Source organism: Ostrinia nubilalis, chromosome 24 (genome assembly GCF_963855985.1).
Source record: "Ostrinia nubilalis chromosome 24, ilOstNubi1.1, whole genome shotgun sequence".
Lineage (NCBI taxonomy): Eukaryota > Metazoa > Arthropoda > Insecta > Lepidoptera > Crambidae > Ostrinia > Ostrinia nubilalis.
The window spans coordinates 10374490-10397366 of NC_087111.1; the positions used below are offsets into that span (position 1 = coordinate 10374490).

Genomic DNA, 22877 nt, shown 5'->3' on the forward strand with positions numbered 1-22877 from the left:
TACTCTGCAGTGGTAGAAATATGTAAATATCTGCCTACCTTGAATAAAACCAATGTCTACTTTATCCTTACCTGTACTAAATATAATATTGCAGTCTGGGTTTGTGAGCTTCTCAAACCTCTGAATGGCGTCTGCTACGACTGCTGAGTAAAGGTGACCGAGATGTGGTGCTGGAAAGAAGAATACAATAGAATAGACTATTTATTTGGCACATTTTTTTAAATAATGGATTTAGTTAAAAAAATAAATTCAGTTTATTCAGACACAGATTTACAGAATAAATAATTTAGTTTATTCAGACACAGCTAAATAAACATAAATGACATTGAAATAAGAATGGAAAGAATGGTTAGTGTAGGTTAAATATTCTCTAAAAATACAAGTTTATATTACTATCTACTACTTGTAAATGGAAATTTCCATGTTTACTAACTAATAAATGTAATAGGAAGGTCTTGTTTATTTATACCTAAGTAGTTTTAACGAGCAAGAGAAAATCAGATAAGGTTTATTGATTTGTAAACAAAGTTAATAGCTGAAAGAAAAAATTATTTATTACGTCTAAAAACTCGAGTAACTTACCGGCATTTACGTAAAATATAGGGGTAGTCACGTAAAAAGGCCTCTTTTGAACAGCAGACGAAAGTAACCGTATGTTTAGCCGCATTTTTGTAAACACAAAGTAGTTTTAAATTTTTAGGTTATGAGTTTATTTTTTTTTGTAGATACGTTTTACCACGAAAAGGATGAATACTAATTAGAATTTAACTCGCATTCAAGAGTCTCGCATTTAAAGAAAAGTTAAGTAATTCACTTCAGTCTTTCGCCACAGAAAGAGTATGTCTAAAGCTGCTGACATTGACAGATGAAGAACCGTGCGGCGTTTAAGAGAATGTCTCCAACTTCCTCATTGGCCCTAGAGCAATTCCAAGTATACCATCAATAAAAGCCTAATTAGAGTCATCAAACCTCTCAGTCATTCAATTAGAGCCATTAGAACTTCATAACTATGAGTTGTTTTCTATGTGTAAGCTGAGGACACGTGTCTCCAGCTGACACATCTGTATCTTCGTAAATATTTATGCTACGATAATGTATTATACCTCAAAAATTACAGTCGAATCCAAATAGTAGGCTTTCCACTTTTCAAGACTTTAGCTCAAATACTGTTAAAACCACGATCAAAAAACTATGTGCGAGCTGGAGTACCGTGTCTCCAGCTTACACATCTGTATCTTCGTAAATATTTAAGCTACATCAATGTTTTATATCTCATAAATTAAAGTCGAATAAAAAAACCCGACTTCAATTCTTTCAAAGCTTTATTTCGAACCGTTTTCGAACTACGAACCGATACGTATGTGTAAGCTGGTGACACGTAACACACGGTGGATTATTAAAACCGTATAAGTTAGAGTTGCGTTTTAAAGATCAAATAATTCGTTATAATTGAAGTACACACGAGACATAATTTCAAATCTCTAGGCCTCTTAGTTTCAGAATTAAAAGCCAAAAACTATTTTCCCGCCAAATAATTCAAATAATATGGGTCGACTGCGACGTTGCCGTTCCGTGCGTCCACTAGAGCAGTCGAATTTGAACCTAAAAACTAGTACTGTTTGAATCATTTTTATTTGTAGTTTAAATCATTTAATTTCGATTATAAGAATTTTAGACTAGGAGCCGGCTGATTTGTGTATTGAGTACCTAATAACCTATAAAATATTTTGATAATAAGTTTTTATTTTGATCACAATGTTTTATTTAATCGAGGCAAAAACATTGCATCTATACTAATATTATAAATGTGAAAGTAACTTTGTCTTGCTTTCACGCCTAAACCACTGAACCGATTTTGATGAAATTTGGCATAGAAATGGTTGAGTCCCGGGAAAGGACGTAGGATAGATTTTATCCCAGTTTTTGAAATATGATAAAGATTTTCATCATTATCATATCATCTGAAAATTATAAATAACTTGAAAAAATCGAGTATTCGGGTAGCCCTAGTGATACGAACGATACGATTCATTTATGGGAAAATGTATTAAATTCTTTAATAAATTACCACAAACTGTTGTAGAACTACCCATTCATAAATTCAAAGCACATATTAAAAGTACCTTAATGAAAAAGGGCTACTATAAAGTCGATGATTATTTAAAAGATAAAAATGTTTGGGATACGTTACTGCCTAGCTCGCATAAATATTTATAACTTTGTACATTTTAAAGCATGTAAACCTTTGAAAAAGAGGCTGACAATAGTGACTGAGTTTCTTGCGCTGCTTCTTCTCAGCACTGGCCCATTTATTGTCCTGAAGCAGTGGTAGGGTTAATACTGGGACGTGTAAAAGTGCTTTTTTTAAGCCTATTTACAGAAATAAATGAGTTTTAATGAGTTTTAATACTCTACCTCTGGGCTTCGGTTTGACAGTACTTTTTGGGAAACCTTGTACAGGTGAACAATGGTGGCGCCCCCTATCAATGTGTTTGGTGGGACAGTTCAGTTTAGTGGGTCTTTTATAGCTGAGACGGTTCATTGTTCAATACAATCAATTCTTTCCCTCTCTATTATTTTAGGTGCCTTATGTACGTATAGATTACGCACATTCTTTTTATATGAACGTAAGGGTGGGATTTAGGGGGTCACAAAACCGGTTTTACCGAAACCGAAAAAAAAACTGTATTCAGACATGGCAAAACCAGGTTATTCTTGGAAATATAATAGCTAGAATGAAATACTAAAATAACAATCAAAAACGTTTTTATTCAGCTCGATTATTATCACAGATCAATTAACATTTTTAATAATTAAGGTAGATACACTTTACTAGAAATCCGATGATCTACGTTCTTGTCGGGTATCACTAATGAAATAAAAATTCCTACTTCATAAAACTAATTAATCAGGTAAATTATTTATCACAGATCGATCAACTTTTAATAACCTAGGTAGGGTAAGGTGGGGCACAATGTTACACGGGGTACAATGTTACAATGCATATTTCTCCGTCCCTTTCTATTAGTTGTATGATGTTGGTATACACGTTTGTCAAGCTCATAAGAGCTGCTGAACTGAGCCGCTGAACATCATACAACTAATAGAAAGGGACGGAGAAATATGCATTGTAACATTGTGCCCCACCTTACCCTATACTTTACTGTGTAGTAGAATACTGGTGATCCACGGTCGGGTCGGGGAGGTTTCCGGCTTTTTTTTTTTTTTTTTGAAGGGACGCGCGCTGGTAGCTGGAGGAGCTTTTCCAGCTTCACCGGGCAGAGTGGCGAGTACAGAAGGTACTCTAGCCGTTTGGCGATCGTCGGTGCGCGTGCCGACGAGGCCGAGTGTTGGGCTTCGCGAAGCGAAAGCGAAGACGTTCGCGATCGGGCCGTAGATTCCGGCTACTGGGACCCCAATTAACTGGGACAGTGGTCCCAGTCGCTGGATCGATAAAAATTAAATATTTTTCTTCCAGCGACTAGGTTCACTCATAGATAACTTAAAAAAATATATTATTCATTCCAAAATCGGTATCGTACTAAAAGGACAATGACCAAAAGTGGGTCCAAATGTCCACCACTAATGAGACCTATATTGGCTTATGGTCCATTAAATAGAGATTAACTTTCAGTATGGGACGAAAAATAAATAAACTGTCAGTATAAAGTTATGACTGTATGAAAAATTGTAGTAGTTTACGCGCTAATCTCAGGAACTACTGGTCCGATTTGAAAAATTCTTTTTGTTATGGATAGCCCATTTATCAAGGATGGTTTTAGGTTATATAACATCACCCTACAACCAATAGGGGCGGAGCAGCGACCACCCGACCATAATTCCAATATTGTTGTCTTTCTTCTGAGTTTTTTTTTTCTTTTAGCGAGAATCTAACACGGCACACTAAGCGACATGACATAATATGCATAGATTAATCCGAAATGTGCGATGGATAGAATGATATCAAGAACATTATTTTCAGATGAAAAGGTAAAAACATGACTTTTCATTCAGTCTTAAACTTTTTACTGACAGCATATTTTTGATTGCGGTTTGGTTATAACCGCTTGCACACCTGACGCATAAACAAAAAACGGCCTTGAATACCGACCGCATGACGTCACCCGCCGCGCGTGGGACCCTAGTCGTAAAAACTAATGTTTATGACCGCTTCTTAGAAAGGCTATGAATGGAGTGCCGTTTTTATGATAGCAGATGAATGTAGCTTTCAAACAGTGTTGTTATCGTTGCTTTTTATGTACATTATTAATTACAATGAACTATGAAAGTCGAAACTAGCTGTAGAAATGGCTAATACTCGAGCTAAAGTATGTTTTATTTCCGTAATTAAATCGATAACCTACTTATTTTTTTTATTCATTAGGTCAATTGGTTAATGTGTTGTAAGATAAACATAAGAGCACAACTTACCTTGTAGAATGTTTCTTCTATAAAAAATAAAAACTTTAAAAATCGGACGTGGTGTGACGGCTCATATCAAACTGAGAGCTAAAGTATGTCTTATTTCCGTAATTAAAGCGATAACCTACTTATTTTTTTTATTCATTAGGTCAATTGGTTAATGTGTTGTAAGATAAACATAAGAGCACAACATAACTTGAAGAATATTTCTTCTATAAAAAATAAAAACTTCAAAAATCCGACATTTGACGGCTCATGTCAAACTGAGAGTGTTCCATTTCAACATTTTTTTACATCGCTCACAAAACGCTCACAGATTAAAGAAATATCACAGATAACGCTAAATTTACCAACGTTGATGTCAAAAATAGCAAATAGTCCATACATGTAAAGGAACACGCCCAAATTGACAAAGAACCACAGACAAAAAATCTTATGAAATCTTGGTGACAAAACTCCCCAGCGGTCATCTACTACCAAAAATTTCTGGGAACTTTTGTCACCACCGGTATTCGAGCGGATAATGAATCAGTATTTTTGTAGACTATTTTACTACATAGGTGGTGGTTGACATTTGGACCACACTCCATACATTTTTGATCATTGTCCTTTATGAATGGTCCCAGAAAAGTATTTAATTTTTACTGATCTGGCGATTGGGACCGCGGTCCTAGTTGATTGCGGTCCCAGTTGGCGGAAACCTCGGGTCGGGTATCACTCATCCATCAGAGATTCGTAAATCTAATTTTAATCTATTTAATTACCACAGATCATATTTTACTAACTAAACTTAATTTTTTTTTTTTTTTTAATATAGTTTTTCACGGCTCTGGGTGCAAGCCCTTTTAAGCCAGTCTTTGAAGTCCGTTGAACTTTTGTTTGAATTTGAGACATCACATCTGTGTTTGACACTTCACTTCACTGAGTTCACTGCACTGATGATTCCAACTGATTCACTGATTTTCTCTTCTCAAATAGTTCCCAGAGTTGAAACCACGAAAGTATATAAGGGTTTGAAAAGTTTCGGATCCTTCAGGAGCTCGTCCAACGACTCTGGTACACGTTCACAAATAGCTTGAAGGTCATCGATCATGACCAGTCTCTGAACTCCAAAACTTCTACATTTCAAGATTATGTGTTCCAAATCAGCAAGCTCTTCATTGCAATATGTACATTCAGGGCTCGGAATCAAGTTGAGCCTCTTCAGGTGAGTGGGAGCGTGGCAATGGCCAAATCTCAGCCTATTTATGATGGTTATAAACTTCCTGTTATCTATATTCTCATTCCTCCGATGGTACCAAGGTTTGGCGGGCGGGCTTCCTTGGATCTTAGCATACCATTTTCCCTTTTCCATACTAGTAATTGTCCAGTACTCATGCCATATCTTTTTCAGGTCTTGACTGATTGCGGCTTGATAGTCAGTGTGAGGTAACTTCAACAACGTAGAATGATCAACATCAAAGCCATTCCTTGCAGCCAGATCAACAATTTCATTCCCCCTGATGCCACGGTGCGATGGTACCCAAAGGAAGAGCAGTGTCTTACCAGTAAGTCTATATATGTCATTAATTAATTTCTTAATATCATAAATTATATAATTCAAATTATATTTACAAGAGTTATTTTCCAGAGCTAGTAATACACTTTTAGAGTCAGTTAGAATAATAATATTGTCAGATGGTGGATTACATGTACAGATATGTTTAAGTGCTAAGAGGATAGCATAACTTTCTGCAGTAAAGATACTACAGTGGCTTTCAATTTTATGACTTTGAGTAAGTTTAAGTTGTGGATCATAAAATGCAGAGGTTACACTATTCTCTTTCTTTGAACCATCTGTGTACACTTTATAATAAGACTTATTTAGAAATTTATTAAGATCAATTTGATTGGAGATCTTTTCTCTTAAGATAGTGAAATTTTTTACAACAAGATCTTCATAATTAACTTTATACATGGGCCATGGCTTATCTTTATACATATTTACAGTGAGAGACTCAATATACAATGCAATTCTTAGTAAGGCTGGAGTGCGTCCAGATATTAACTCATTACCTGTAATTGGAGGAGGAGGAGTAGAGCACATTTGGGATGATAAGGGAGGCATGATTCTATCTAGTACTGGTTTGTTGGTTGAAGTTATTAGTTTAAGGCAAAAATTTGCTGCTAGTTGAATACGTCTCAGTACTAAAGGTGGAATGCATGTTTCACATTGCATAGCAATGATAGGAGTTGAACACATAGCTCCTGTTATTATTCTAAGTGCTTTATTCTGAATAACATCTAATTTTTTTAGTAGGGTTGGGCTACAGTTCATATATGCCAAAGTACTATAGTCGAAATGACTACGTACTAAACTCTTGTATAACATTGATAAAATCTTGGGATCAGAGCCCCAACTTACACCAGCTAGTGAACGCAATATGTTTAAAGCCTTAGAAGAGTTGCGAATTAGAAGCTTGATATGACTTTCAAATGTGAGTTTTTTATCTAGACACACTCCTAAAAACTTTTTTTCCTGAATCCATGGAAGAGGATTATTATTGTAATAAATAGTAGAATTACAGTCATTATACTTTTTCGAGAATAGCATAGCGCCGCTCTTATTGGGACTAATATCAAGTTTTAATTTACCAGAGTAAAAATTATGAATTTCAACTAAAGCTAGGTTTAGATTATGCACAGCAGTGTTTACATTCTTATTTACAGTATAAATTAATAAATCATCAGCAAATTGTAAAAATTTTATATCCCTTTGTGGTAAATACTTATTAATTTGACTGGTGTATAAATTGTACAATAATGGCGAAATCGTAGCACCCTGCATTGTGCCTTTATATACATATCCGGGTCCATGAATAATATTATTAAATTTTATATACATTATTCTTTTGTACAAAAAATTGAAAATCCATTTGCAGACTACCCCGGGTACTCCAATATCACATAAGATGGCTATTATGATTGAGGGGACCACGTTATCGAACGCGCCCTGTACATCAAGGAAGACACAAGCTGTTGCAGAGTGACCGTCTAGAGAATTCCTAACATCTGAGACCAATGCTGTAAAACTTTCTGCTGCACTTCGGCCTTTCCTAAATCCGAATTGTTCATTTGGTAAGATATTATTTGATTCGACATAATAATCTAATCTTGTCTTTAACATGCACTCAAATACTTTACCTATACATGAGGACAGAGAAATTGGTCGATAAGAGTTACAGTCATCAGGAGGCTTATCTGGTTTAAGTATAGGAATGACACATTGAGTCTTCCATGAGTCTGGTATGACCTGTGTTTGCCATAGTAAATTAAAAATGTAGAGTAAAAGTTTTTTGGCATTAATATGTAGGCGACGAATAACTTCATAAGGAATATTGTCTAAACCAGGAGTAGTGTTCCTACGAGACTGCAGAGCAGTCATAAACTCTTCCCAAGAAAAATGTTGAGACAAAAAAGCTGCTTTTTCATCACCAATTTGAGAGAAATATGTTTGCAATAATGAATTATTTACTTGTTTTTCAGGAGGAGATAGAGGAGAATATTTCTCAAAAAAAGAGGGAATCCATTCATCATTCTTCGGCAGTTTGGGAATTGAAACACGCTTAAACCTCTTCATATAGTTCCATACTGTACTAACAGGAGTATATCTATTAAAAGATTCACATAAAGATTTCCATCCAGTTTTCTTTTTTTCCTTAAGAGTTAGTTTTTTAGCAGCATCCAATTTTTTATATGCAATGTAGTTGTCAATGCTTGGATTACGTCTATAAAAATTTAAAGCATCTTTACTCTTTTTAACTGCACTATTACACTCATCATCCCACCAAGGTACAGGCTTTTTCATTATATTGGGAGAGGTTTTGACTACTTTAGGTACGCATTTGTCTCTAATACTAATTAAATTATTATAAAAATCGTCATAAATTATTAATGGATCTGTATTATCTAAATTAATATTAACTACCATGTTTTCTGTTTCAGTATGAAATTTAAACCAATCAGCTTTATTGTAAATAAATTTGTGTACTGGTTCACCTATCTGATATTTATCAACAGAAGTCTGAATATCTGTTACAGTGGGATAGTGATAACTTCCCATTGGATCATCATAGACTTTCCAATCACATAATGGAGCTACTGAAGGGCTGACACATGTTACATCAATAGCCGAAGGATTATGAACAGATCTACCAACAGTGGTTGGCGCCCCTGAGTTGAGGATACAGAGGTCGCTCTCGTCAAATATATTGTAAACTTCATTACCTCGACCGTTACTAGTAGCACAGCCGAATGCGATGTGGTGAGCATTAATATCACCTGATAGCAAAAGTGGCTTAGGTAGTAAGTTAATAATGTGTTTCAGTTTGCTACCATTGAATCTTGATCTATTTTCTTTAGGTGGTGGACAATATATACATAGAATACTTAAATTACCTATGCCAGTTCGCAGATTAATAGCTACAGGTTGTAGAAAATCATAAAAGGGAAGCTCTATTACTGAATATTTCAAAGTGTCTTTGACTAGGATGGCGACTCCACCCCGGCCTTCTTTTTCTTTACCTATTTTACTAACTAGATTGTAATTATGAATACGAAAAGAACTGTTTTCTTTCAACCATGTTTCGTTTAACAAACATATATCAATATCATTATCAATCAAAAATTTTATAAGTAATGGCTTTTTGTTAATAACACCTTCGACGTTAAATTGAGAGATTCTTATAAAACTTTTATCCATTTAAAGCCCTTTGAAACTTTTTATAAGAATTTCCTGTATAATAGAACTATTAACTGCCCTCGTTTCATTGCCAATAGCGACAAGGGCGCCTACAAGGCCCTTGCGAATAAAATCATTGTTTAATATTTCATCTATTAATTGTTCATTGGTAAGTGGTTCTTTTTCTTTAACTTCCATCGAGTTAGTTGAAGTGGAAGAGGTCGCTGTTGAAACAGAGCTAGCTTGTGGCTTCCTTGATGCAATAGATTTTAAGTTAGTTTTAGGAGCAGCCAATAGAGGAAACTCGCTTATGTAATTTTTGATAACTGGGATACTCTTAGTAGCCGCAGCACTGCTGGAGACCATATTAGCGTAAGTTAATTTATTTTTTTTATCTTCCATTTTTTGTTTTTTGACAGGACAGTCCCGTGAAATCGCAAGATGAGCTCCTTGACAGTTTATGCATTTGGCTATTTTATTCGAAGTACATTCAGAAAAATGATGTTCTTCAGAACATATTGAGCATTTTTGCACAGATTTACAAATTTTAGCACCATGGTTGAATTTGAAACACTTAAAGCATTGCAACAATGGAGCGTTGTATGGGAATACTCTGAACCTGAAAAGGTCTAGATACACATGTTCGGGTAACACGGTTGATAAAAATGTGATAGACACAGATTGAAAGGGCTTTATGTCGCCGTTGTCTTTTTTGGTGAACCTACGCACACCTATGATCTCGTAAGATGACGAGAGTTTCTTAAAAAGTTCCTCATTGCTGATACTAGTGGGTACAAAGCGAAGCACGCCGACTGTTTCTACTGCTGTGGCTGGGATGTATGCCTTGAGTTGGTGTTTGGTTAGGAAGGGATCGTTTTTCAGGAAGTTATTGGCATTACTAGACTGGGAAAATGTGACACATATTTTATTGGCGTTAATTCTTTTAAGATTGGTAATGCCCTTGATTTCATTTTTGAAAAGGTTGGTAGTCAGGATGGGATTGTTGTTCCCGATCTTCTCATTCTCTTTCGTGCTTTCCACAAATACAGAAAACTCGCCACTCACCGTGTTCTCCGCGAAAAGCCTTCTATACCCTGGTTTTACGTACGGTTTGTAGAAATCTTCATCTGCACTCGTATAGGTGTGATCTCTATTTGGTGCCTTCCTTTTTTCCTTGCCCCTGGGCGGGTCCTTACCGTCCCCGTCCGGCATAGTCGAGTTTTAAGTTGACTTAACTACTTCCAATAGATAGATAACTATTTATAACACAGAAAGAGAAAAATACAAAATTGGCTTCAAAAATCGCGCCTAGTGCGTTCAAAAGCCCGCCAAAAAGTTACTACTAAACTTAAACTGTTTCCAGTGTTGCCAGTAGGGTCTTGTCAGAAATTACCAGAAATAGAAAAAAAAGTAACCCTCACACGTGCGATTGATATTATTATCATATTGATTCATAAAGCTGATTCGTACTAACAACTTTCATCTTCGACTCTTATCTTACCAATCAGCCAAAATTCATACAAAGTGTTAAAATTAATTGGAAATCATCAACATTTTGAGTGTCACGTTTCAATTTAAATAATTTGTAAATTGACACTATTAATATTTTTTTACTGAATAACCTGTAAAAGTTAATTCTACAAATTCCGAAAAATCACCTAAAAGTAACCTTTTCATTAGTGTAACCTAAAAGTAACCAAAGCAGTTCAAAAATCAGCTAAAAGGTTACAAAAGTAACCTTCTGGCAACACTGACTGTTTCTCAATATTGCAGTCAACTGTCATCTTTTTTTTTAATACAAGTTTTACGGCTATGGATATAGATCCTTACGGCCAATTCTGTGCAAAATGCTGTGTTTCGTCTATTTTGTGATGTCTTAGTAGTGATTGTGATTTGTGATGTTAATATTGTTAATTTTTTTTTTTCAACAAAAGAAGAAGAATTCAATGAGGGCTTTCGCGATTGGAAAATCCTGAAAGTGCTTCATGAGCTCTATCAAACGGTTCAAACGGTATTAATAATAGGTTACAGAATAAACTGGATCTATCCGAAACTTCAATGTTTCCAGCTTCCATACATTTGGTAAAGTCACATTATTTTAAAAACTACATATGATATCGCAAAACTGATTACTGATTCTAAAAGTGCTTCACAAGCTCTATCCAATGGTATGGTATCAATAATAGGTTACAGAATAAACTGGATCTAACCAAAAATTCAATGTTTCCTTCTTCCATACATTTAGTACTACCACAGTCATGACACTCATCTCTTGACAATATTATAGCAAGTAAAGCCTAAAACCAATGTTTTTCATTAATAATTTAAAATAAGAATACAATTTACGAGTTTATTTTAAGTATTTATTATTAAATTAAAAAAATTACACTTCTAATATTGTGTGTCTGGCATACATTTAGTATGGAAGCTGGAAACATTGAATTTTCAGATAGATCCAGTTTATTCTGTAACTTATTATTGGTACCGTTTGAAAGAGCTCATTAAGCACTTTCAGGATCAGTAACCAGTTTTTTAATATCTTGTATAGTTAAGAAATAATCGAGTGAGATCACTTAACGTTCCCACCCTGTATAGTTGTTGCCCATTTTTGCCACTTGACGTGGCAGAATCGTGGGACTTCACGGTATTTAAATAAAAATTAAAGTGGTTGCGTTTCGAAACGCCACAAATATTTGAGTCTTTGAAAACAAGTTCGTTATTATACTTGTATATTAAAATATAATTTTGTTTTACCTAGCTTTTTCTTATTAATAAAATATAGGTTATTAAGTACTCAATACAGAAATCAGCCGGCTCCTAGTCTAAAATTCTTATAATCGAAATTAAATGATTTAAACTACAAATAAAAATGATTCAAACAGTACTAGTTTTTAGGTTCAAATTCGACTGCTCTAGTGGACGCACGGAACGGCAACGTCGCAGTCGACCCATATTATTTGAATTATTTGGCGGGAAAATAGTTTTTGGCTTTTAATTCTGAAACTAAGAGGCCTAGAGATTTGAAATTATGTCTCGTGTGTACTTCAATTATAACGAATTATTTGATCTTTAAAACGCAACTCTAACTTATACGGTTTTAATAATCCACCGTGTGTTACGTGTCACCAGCTTACACATACGTATCGGTTCGTAGTTCGAAAACGGTTCGAAATAAAGCTTTGAAAGAATTGAAGTCGGGTTTTTTTATTCGACTTTAATTTATGAGATATAAAACATTGATGTAGCTTAAATATTTACGAAGATACAGATGTGTAAGCTGGAGACACGGTACTCCAGCTCGCACATAGTTTTTTGATCGTGGTTTTAACAGTATTTGAGCTAAAGTCTTGAAAAGTGGAAAGCCTACTATTTGGATTCGACTGTAATTTTTGAGGTATAATACATTATCGTAGCATAAATATTTACGAAGATACAGATGTGTCAGCTGGAGACACGTGTCCTCAGCTTACACATAGAAAACAACTCATAGTTATGAAGTTCTAATGGCTCTAATTGAATGACTGAGAGGTTTGATGACTCTAATTAGGCTTTTATTGATGGTATACTTGGAATTGCTCTAGGGCCAATGAGGAAGTTGGAGACATTCTCTTCGGCGTTTGACACTGATGACACCACCAACACCACAGATATGGATTAGAGACCAACACCAACCATCTGACAGAGGAGGGAGGAGGACATTCCGAGGTTGATCTCTGAGAGGAATCCTAATAGCCTAAAATGAATTTTAAAATAAATTGTAAATAATTAAAATTGTTTGTGTTGGATTGGTAAATCATGTATAGTTATGATAACAATATCATTTACTATCTTTGCAAAGAATTAAAAAAAAAACAAGAACTTCAATGTATAATCCTGCAAAATTCAGAAGACTACGTTTTCTATTCGTTTTAAAGTTGTCAAAACCGTTTATAACATTGTCGTATAATAAATTAATCAATGAACGGGTGTCTGTCTGTTGTGATTTCATGTGTCATAAAAATTATTTATCAAAATAAAGTATTATTTATTAGAATAAGCAGTTTATGAGTGTAAATTAGTGATAATGTCTCAAGGAAAAGTTGTTTTGATGGCTTGCGGGAGTTTTAGCCCTCCGACATACATGCATTTACGAATGTTTGGTAAGTTTTTGCCGTCTTATTATTTTACGACTTTCTTAAATTATAGATCCTTCTTGTACATGTTCAATCGATAAAACTGTAGTAACAATATTTATCTCTTCCGTGTATGATTTAATAAATGTTGCGTTAATGTTTTCATACGTTTTGCTAAATTGCGCAATATCAAGAATAAAAATCTTTTTTTACAGAAATTGCCAGGGATTACTTGCATTCTTCAGGTTTGGCGAGTGTTGTTGGGGGTATAGTGTCTCCAGTGCACGATGCGTACGGGAAAAAAGATCTAGTTGCAGCACAACACAGGTATAAAAGAATTTTGCACAAACATTGACATTGACCTTAAAATATTAGCATAACCTACTTTAGTTTAGTATTAGCCTTGGTATTTCAATATATCATGATCAAGGATGACCCACAAGGTAGACTAAAGACCTCTTAAGGGTAGCAGGAAGGCGCCGGATGCAGGCCACTAAAGCCTGGTCCGTGAGCACGTAGAATTTTGTCCAATTACCCCAAGCTACCCATCCTTATCGCTTGCGCGTAATTATATTGCTGTCGCGACTGTGCGACGCGCGCCCGCAGTGAGTGTGCGAGCGCGACAGCAACATAATTACGCACGTTGAGGTAATGAGGTTGCTACTTTGATTTGCTGCTGGACTATTTATCAAATGCAGCCATAACTTAAGATTTACCTTATTTAACAACATTATAGTAAATTCTTTCTTTCTTTCTTCTTTCTTTCTTTTCAGCCAAATGACGTCCACTGCTGGACAAAGGCCTCCCCCAAGGTTTTCCACAATGAACGGTCCTGCGCTGCCCGCATCCAGGCTCTTCCCGCGACCTTTACCAGATCGTCGGTCCACCTAGTAGGAGGCCTGCCCACGCTACGTCTTCCAGCCCGTGGTCGCCACTCGAGAACTTTCCTGCCCCAACGGCCATCGTCTCTACGAGCTATGTGCCCTGCCCACTGCCACTTGATTTTAGCAATTCTGCGAGCTATGTCGGTTACTTTGGTTCTCCTGCGGATCTCCTCATTTCTGATTCGATCACGCAGAGAAACTCCGAGCATAGCCCGCTCCATCGCCCTTTGGGTGACCTTGAGCCTTCTTATGAGGCCCATAGTAAGCGACCACGTCTAAGATCCGTATACCATCACTGGCAACACACATTGGTCAAATACTTTCGACTTGAGACACTGCGGTATTTCGGACGTGAGTATATGGCGAAGCTTCCCGAACGCTGCCCATCCGAGTTGGATTCGACGATTGACCTCTTTCTCGAAGTTGGACCTACCTAACTGGACTGTTTGTCCCAGGTATACATAATTGTCAACAACTTCGAGTGTAGAGTCTCCAACCTTCAGAGGAGTGGGTGCAACACGGACATTAGACATGATTTTTGTCTTGTCCATGTTCATTCTGAGGCCCACTTGTTGAGAGGCTCTACTGAGGCCATCGAGCATTGTGCCTAGATCCTCCAAGGTCTCAGCCATGACTACGATATCGTCCGCGAATCGAAGGTGGGTGATGTACTCGCCGTTGATATTAATGCCAAATCCGTTCCAGTCCAGAAGCTTGAAGACATCTTCCAGGGCGGTGGTAAACAGTTTTGGAGATATGACGTCTCCCTGTCTTACCCCTCGCTGCAACTGGATAGGTTTCGAGTCCCGATCCTGGAGGCGGACCGACATTGTGGCGTTTTTGTACAAACCCCTCAACACTTCGATATATCGATAGTCAATTTGGCACCTTTGGAGAGACTGTAGCACTGCCCAGGTCTCGACCGAATCGAAGGCTTTCTCATAATCCACAAACGCCAGGCAAAGTGGTTGATTATACTCCTCGGTCTTCTGTATAATCTGCCTTAGCGTATGTATGTGGTCTATGGTACTAAACCCTTTCCGGAAACCGGCTTGTTCGGGAGGCTGGAAGTCGTCGAGCCTGCGAGCGAGACGATTCGTAATGACTCTTGAAAACAGCTTGTAGACATGGCTCAGAAGTGAGATGGGTCTATAATTCTTCAACAAGGTTTTGTCACCTTTTTTGAAGAAGAGTACCACCACACTTCTGTGCCATGTCGTAGGCGTTTTTCCTTCGAGGATGACGGAATTGAACAGCTTCTGAAGAGCCCTTAGTACCGGCGTTCCGCCTGCCTTCAAAAGCTCAGCCGTGATTCCATCATCACCCGGTGCCTTGTTGTTCTTCAGCTGTTTGAGAGCCATTCTAATCTCGTACAGACTGACGTCCGGGATATCTTCGGTATAGTGTCGGGTCAGTCTAGCTCTTGGGTCTTCGGCTAGATTTGTGACAGGTGCGCGTACACTCGTGTATAATTGTCCGTAGAACTTCTCAACCTCTTCCAATATCTCCGGCCCCGACGAAATGGCTCTGCCATCCTCTGTCTTCAGCTTGGTCAGTTGACTTTGGCCAACAGACAGATCTCTTGCGAACACTTTAGAGCCCTTGTTTCGCTCAATCGCCTCTTTAATACGGTCTGTATTAAATTGGCGTAGGTCGCGAGTCAAAGACTTGGAGATCTGTCTGTTAAGGCGCCGATACTGAGCAGCATCTTCAGAGGACTGCAAAACCAAGTTCCGTCTCTCTTCCATGAGTTGATTGGTGAGGTCAGAGATCTTTTTGGTTCCTTTTGAACGACGGGTTTTAAAGAACTTAGACCCAGTCGTTTGGACAATTTCCACAAACCTGTCATTGTATTCGTCCACATTTTCGCAGTCTCCTAGGCATTCGAAACGATTTTGCAACTCGAGCTGAAAGCTTTCGGGGTTTTGGAGTTGGATGGGCGCTGGGCGGAGCGTAGACTTCATCAGTCGACATCTCTCGAGCTTGGGTCTGATATTCAATGTGCCTCTTACCATTCGGTGATCGCTTCCTGTTTTGACCGAATTGATCACAGAGACGTCATTGAATATATGCTTCTTCGTCGACAAGATGAAGTCTATCTCATTTTTTGTAGCGCCATTGGGATGCAGCCACGTCCACTTTCGCTGTTTTGGCTTTCTGAAGAAGGAGTTCATCATAAAGAGGCCCTCCTTCTCCATAAAGCCAGCCAGCAGTTGGCCACGTGCGTTCCTCTCTCCGTACCCAAATTGCCCCACTTTCGGCTCATTATCGCTTCGTTTACCTAGCTTCGCGTTGAAGTCCCCCATCACAACGGTAAAATGGGACCGGGAGCTATGTATGGCTCTGGAAATATCCTCATACATAGTCTCCACTTCGTCGTCGGGGTGTTCCGTGGTCGGTGCGTATACCTGTATGACCTTCAGCGAATACCGTTTGGTGATTCTGAGTATCAGGTACGCTACCCTCGCCGAAACACTCTCGATCTGGACCACGTTGTTGACAAGGGACTTGTGGACGATAAACCCGACACCACCCTGGGACTGCTGGTCGCCCTCCCGGAAATAGAGCAGGTTTCCGGATTTGAGAATTATGGTGTCCTCCCCCTCTCTTCGGACTTCACATAATCCTACGATATCCCACCGTAACCTGCTCAATTCGTCCTCGAGTTCCATTAGCTTCACGTCTGTACGCAGTGTGCGAGCGTTATAGGTTGCCAGGGCCAGAGGTCGTCGGTGTTGGTAGCTTGGCATCCCCCGGGGATTCTTCGCACCCCTTGCCCCACCGTTACCGTGACCGCTACCGTGGTCCGGGATAGTGGGGCCGCCGGGGACTAGGGGCCGTTTTATTGTTTGTAAAACCATTCTGGAGGGTTTTGCCCTAATCGCCACGCTTGGCAGGCGGGTTGGCGATCGCAGTTTTTTGTTTGGTTTCGCACGCAGACGCTGCTGCCCGTCTGGTGCTACAGGGGTTTTTGTCGCCTCTTACGACACGCCTCCTGTCGGCGGTGGGGAAAAGTATTCTTTACGGCCGTCCCCACACGGCACGATATAGTAAATTATCATCAATTAATTAATCAATTCATTTCTGTCAAGGATTAATTCACAAAAACAATTCTTAGAAACTTTTATTAAAAGTTTCTATTATTAATAGTATTGGTACAGATGGGAGTACTTTATTGATAGTACAATAGGTAAACATGTACCTATGTAATGTTTGTAAAATTATGTAAATATTCATTGTCTTTACAGCATTGTATGTGATTATAAACAGTACTAGATATTATAATCTGTTTGTGTTAAATAAATACAGACAGGAAGGTAAGTAAATAGTGGGTTAAATGTGGGTGGTTACCATTTGCATTGCACCTATGGATATTTATTATATCGCAAGGGTACATCAGTTAATAAAAGCAAATATTGTGTTACTAACATTTTTAACATACTGACTGAGAAAAGACTTATTTATTGATCTGATGCCACAGGATAGCCATGTTAAAGCTGGCTCTACGCTCATCGTCCTGGATCAAGGTGTCAGAGTGGGAGACGCAGCAGTCCGGCTGGACCAGGACCAGGCTGTCTATGCAGTACCACCAGGTGAGATGTAGAACAGTTGATTTTATACAGTACTGTTTATTTTATTTTATTTTATTTTTCTTTATTAAGGAAACAAACAGCATGAGTTATAGCTTAACAACTCCCGTTTTACCCCCTTGGGTTGAATTTTAAAAAACTTTTCTTATGCATAACTTTTCTGGCACAATACAAAAAATTTGGGCACCAAAGTCATCCCCTTTGAAGGCTTATGTCTTTCTTTCACTCCTCTTCTCTTAACCTTATGGGTGAATTGAATTCGTAAATCAGCTTCCTAGTTCCAAAGGTTTAGGAAATGCGCTGATGAGCTAATAAGTCAGGTCTAGACTCTTAAGATGCGTGCCACAATAATATTTTCATCGATTTCATTTAAAATCTATAAAATGCCTCGATAAACGACTTTATGGCGCTCATCCTAGGCTAACAGTAGCAGGATTATCTTTTTACCCGACTGCGCCAGAAGGAGGGTTATGTTTTTATCTATTGATATTGCAGTGTTGTGTTTTCCTCCCTATCCAGGATACCCTCAACGGCTACATATCATCGCTCTCATCTCTCGACCCAGACCCGCCATCTTGGCTGCCAGATGACGTGCTAAACGTCAACAGCATCGACGAACCAGATAACCTGATGGACAAGCTACACAACGGGTTGAACAACCGGATCACGATCAAGCTGCTGTGTGGAGCGGACCTTTTGGAGTCGTTCGCTACGCCCGGGCTTTGGTCCGACGAGGATGTGAGTAGAACGGGACTATTCCCACCTCTCTTTCCCACCACTGCAACTCCTGTGTAGCCAGGATCTACAGCTTCACCGTCAATAAAAACCCAACCAGTGAAGGTCAAGTTTGTGTTTGTTGATGTGAGTAGAAGTAGAAGTTACTAATCTTGGTAAATTAGGGAAAATTGTGGGCTGGAAAAGGGGCAGGCTTCTCACTCGGTGGACAGACGATCTGGCGAAGATGCGGGAAGAACCTGAATGCGGGCAGCGCAGGACCGGTTGTTGAAGAAATCCTTGGGGGAGGCTTTTGGATATAATCGTTAATTTATAGTTAACTGTCATATTTTTGTGCTATAACACAACAATATTAATAAAATTTTCTAGTAAGAGTTGCCTCTCGATCTAAATAACTTGAAAAAATCTGGGGGAGGTGTGCGGGTGAGTGCGAGGAAGAGTCGCATTCCAGCGAGGTGCATAGTTAACTTAACCGGGTTATACTGCAGGAACAACCTCTTTACCTAATTTATTTATTACTAGCGCCCGTGACTTCCTACGCGTGGATCCCATTTTACCCCCTTAGGGGTGGAGTTTCGTAAAATCCTTTCTTAGCGGAAGCCTACGTCATAACATCTACCTACTACCTCTATGCCTTTCAGCCCGATCCGTCCAGTGGTTTGGGCTGTGCGTTGATAGATCACTATGTCAGTCAGTCAGTTAGTCACCTTTGAATATTTAGATTAAGATTATTTATTTATTCTATCTGGTCGGAATCACACGTCAGTGTGTATTCAAACTATTTGCTTGTGTGTCCCCAGCTGGAGACGATAGTGGGTCGGCATGGATTGGTGGTGGTGTCGCGCGCCGGCAGCGACCCCGGCCGGTTCATATACGAGTCCGACATGCTCTACAAACATAGAGTAAGTACTTTGTTTTAAATTAATTATGTCTACGACAGTAAAGCCGTTTTTGTCGGACTACTATGCCGAGAGGTCCCGGGTTCGATTCCCGGCCGGGCAGAAATTGAAATGATGAATTTTAATTTCTGTGACGGGTCTGGGTGTTACTATGTATAATATGTATGTATTAAAAAAAAAGTATATAAGTAGTATATCCGTTAAGCTAGCACCCATAACACAAGCATATTAATTGCTTACTTTGGGGCTAGATGGCGCTGTGTGAGATTGTCCAAAGATATTTATAAAGCTTGTTTCCCTGTGTTTTAGGTTCGGTGTCCAGTCATAGTCAATTTTTTTTTAATTTATTTTTATTTGATAAAAGACTTGTCTTACAAAGAAAGACATAACAGTCCTATTGTACCTACATTATTATTCTGTACTGTTATTAAATACTATTACAGTGTTATTGTTAAGGTCTATGACTGATTACCATGCCACACAACATTCTAGCCGACTCGGAAGTATGTTCGCTCAGAATACTCTGAAAGATACCATAGATTCAGCTCGATTTGCAAGCCGACGTATGATTTCTGGAACAGTGAGCTGCCCCACTAATTCGACGATTAGATTCCGGTTCGGTGAAGGTCTTTTAAAGTTGGCTTCCTAAGTGAACTTTCAGTCTTCATAGAGTGGAGTCTATCTTTCTATCGCAGTGGTGTACGCTGATATAAATTAAAACTTTTTGAAATAAATTACAATTAAAGTAATTCCAATTACAGAACAACGTTACCCTAGTAACGAACTACATAGCCAACGAAGTGAGCTCGACGGTCATCCGCCGTCTAGTCCGCCGCGGGGAAAGCGCCAAGTACTTGACCGACGACGGAGTGTTAGGCTACGTACGTCGACACAGCCTATATGGAGCGACGCCGCATGACACGTGAGTCAGACAGTGTTATAGGACACGTGGCCAAGTGCCAAGTACTTGACCGACGACTGAGTTTTTGACTACGTGGGTCGACATAGTCTATATGGAGCTGCGCCTAATGACACGTGAGTCAGATAGTATTGGAACGAGTCCAGGACTCGCAGCCAAGTGCCAAGTATTTGACCGACGATGGCTTGGCTACGTTTGCCGCCATAGCATATATGGAGTCACGCCGCATGACACGTGAGTAATAGTGTTGTAGCGAGCGCAGGAATGGTGGCCAAGTGCCAAGTCTCAAGATCTCATTATCGTCAGGTCATTTAGTCTAATGCACGAGGACGACCCGAATGACACGTAAGTCCCTGACGTAGTGTTGTAACGAGCCCAGGACTCACGGCCAAGTGCCAAGTATTTGACTGACGACGGAGTATTAGACTATGTACGTCGTCATAGCCTGTACGGAGCCACACCGCATGATACGTGAGTCCCTTGCGTAGTGTTGTAGCGAGCCCGGGACCCACGGCCAAGTGCTTGACCGGTGACAGTTCTGGCCGCGGCCAAGTGCCAAGTCTCAACATCACTATAATTAAGTCATTTAGTCTCCACTGCACTGCACAAGGAAACCATTGGTAATGTTAATATTTTGGTCATCAATACAGCATTTCCCAAACCTTTTTTTAATTAATAACCATTTATAGCTAATAATTTCTTTCTTCTGTTATACATAACTTGAAGTATCTTATCCTACCATTAATAATACTATTTTCTATATAAGTAAATCATTAACTAACTATATAATTCACACAGTGACAATAACTAACCAAGATTATCTCCCACACGCTGCATGGATACAGTGAGTACAACCTAATCAACGATCTACTCGCGAAATACGACAAGCGATCACCTCAAGACGTTCTCATGGCATCTCCCGAAGAAACCAGCTTCAAAAACATCCTGATATCCATCCGTGATAAACCAACTATAGTCGACGAAACGATCACAGTCAAAAGGGCTCGGAAAACCAACTTCCTCATGCCCAACTCCCACACAGATTCAGTCAGCCCAGTATTGGATACTATAAAACCCAAAATGGCGTACATCGACAAAGTTCCCGCGAGCTATGTGCCAGGGAAAGCTGTCAAAATCGTCAGCGATGCCACACAACACGCTATCAAGGACGAAAAGGTAAGTTTAGAGCCAACTTATAGGTCTTTAGACAGCTATCTGTCAAAGGACGACGCCGATTTTGACATTTACAAACGTCGAGTCAGCGAGAGCAACGTGGAAAAAAATTTAAACATCGATAACGTTATCAAGAAACGATGCTCATCAACAATAAGAAAACTGCGGCCAGAAGATATGAAAAAGAGTAAATCCGAAGTGAGTAAGCTATGCGATAAGGTAAAGAGCATCAAACTTAAAGATAGAGACTCGGGTAGAAATTACAAAACTAGGAGTTGCAATGATATTGTAAGGTTGATTCTCACTAAACACGGCATTCACGTCATAAGTGATACTGAAGCTATTGTTTAGACGTAGCTGAGCATAGTAAAGCCTTGATCACACGTACCGAGTAAACGGGCGAGACAGTAAAATGTTTACTCGGTCGAGACAGTTGGGTGAGCGAGTCACATACTCGAGCGCTCGGCCGAACACTCGGCGTAATGTTCATACACACCGAGTACTCGGCCGAGAGCACTGTCTCGCCCGTTTGCTCGGTACGTGTGATCAAGGCATAACTGATTTTTGTTGATCGACGAAGTTAACATTTTGAGTTACGGATTAACTTTTAGACTAATGCCCTAATTTTTCACCATCAATCCCTAATTTTTAAGTGACCCTTATGAAAACAAAATTCCTTTTATGTGTTACCACAGGGGTCACTTAAAAATTAGGGATTGATGGTGAAAACGGACATTAGAACTTTAAACATTGTTAACTAATTTGTGTGCCAAAAGAACGAAAGGAAAGATACGACGAAGAAATATTTAACAATGTTAACTTTGTATTATTAATGAATTAAGTTTTTTTTATTTAACGGTGCTCAGCTATGTTTTTGTTTTTATAGCCTGACCAGGAACATAAAAACCCTCGCCATGTTGCGGAAAACTAATGGTACTAATTTCTTTTAATGGCAACAGTAACTGAAAACTTCATTGACATGTCACCTTGCATGTCAGTCTATTGCTGTCAAAGTGTAAACAAACTTTATTTTAAATGTACGCAACTGATTTTGTGAATTAAATTGCTAAAATCTTTTTATAGTCGTGAAAGAAAAGTGGTTCACAATGTGTTAAAGTATTTGACGAAGAGAAATACTAAGGGTTCGGACAATATTTTCATTGAATAATGTTTCCGACAAAGGTTGTCAAATTGACTGACATGTGTATCGTATAGTACAGTCCACTATAAAAATTAGCTGTGGTTTGTTTACCTATTTTAAAATTTTTTGTCACTTTCTAAGTGTTGAATTTTATGGAATTGGGAAAGAAGTACCGAGTCTGAAGCGTTCATGAGCAGACATTGCAGTTGAATATTCAAGTTCTGAATTTGATTATTGATGAATAATAAAATAAATCCTACTAGCTCGATTGATGGTTTCATT

At 38.6% G+C, this 22877-nt stretch overlaps 2 protein-coding genes and 1 long non-coding RNA gene across 3 annotated transcripts in view; 2 read left to right on the forward strand and 1 right to left on the reverse strand.

The window, feature by feature from the left end:
- LOC135083703 (methionine--tRNA ligase, mitochondrial) overlaps nucleotides 1-829 on the reverse strand; it is a 49974-nt gene extending 49145 nt beyond the window's left edge. Inside the window, exons 1-2 of the mRNA XM_063978412.1 lie at nucleotides 583-829; nucleotides 72-170 (exon numbers count right to left, since the gene is read on the reverse strand). Coding sequence (XP_063834482.1) covers nucleotides 72-170; nucleotides 583-667 — 184 coding nt within the window. The 5' untranslated portion in view covers nucleotides 668-829. The remainder of the gene's footprint in view (nucleotides 1-71; nucleotides 171-582) is intronic.
- Nucleotides 830-5232: 4403 nt separating this feature from the next.
- Nucleotides 5233-8099, forward strand: LOC135083989 (uncharacterized). The gene is made up of 4 exons (XR_010259744.1): nucleotides 5233-5629; nucleotides 5816-5969; nucleotides 7344-7539; nucleotides 7948-8099. It is a non-coding gene; the product is annotated as an uncharacterized LOC135083989 (long non-coding RNA).
- Nucleotides 8100-13110: 5011 nt separating this feature from the next.
- LOC135083797 (nicotinamide/nicotinic acid mononucleotide adenylyltransferase 1) lies at nucleotides 13111-22133 on the forward strand. Its single transcript, XM_063978544.1, has 7 exons — nucleotides 13111-13281; nucleotides 13470-13581; nucleotides 17620-17731; nucleotides 18248-18466; nucleotides 19264-19365; nucleotides 20124-20284; nucleotides 21127-22133. Exons 1-7 carry the CDS (start codon nucleotides 13206-13208, stop codon nucleotides 21803-21805), a joined length of 1461 nt encoding a protein of 486 aa, XP_063834614.1. The 5' UTR covers nucleotides 13111-13205; the 3' UTR covers nucleotides 21806-22133.
- Nucleotides 22134-22877: the final 744 nt, after the last annotated feature.

What these genes read in the sequence shown, in the direction of transcription:
- LOC135083797 (XM_063978544.1), top strand. Translation starts at nt 13,206, where the DNA reads ATGTCTCAAGGAAAAGTTGTTTTGATGGCTTGCGGGAGTTTTAGCCCT. An exon ending in CTAGTTGCAGCACAACACAG is followed by an intron (nt 13,582 to 17,619) that starts GTATAAAAGAAT and finishes CTGATGCCACAG; the next exon opens with GATAGCCATGTTAAAGCTGG. An exon ending in ACATGCTCTACAAACATAGA is followed by an intron (nt 19,366 to 20,123) that starts GTAAGTACTTTG and finishes TTCCAATTACAG; the next exon opens with AACAACGTTACCCTAGTAAC.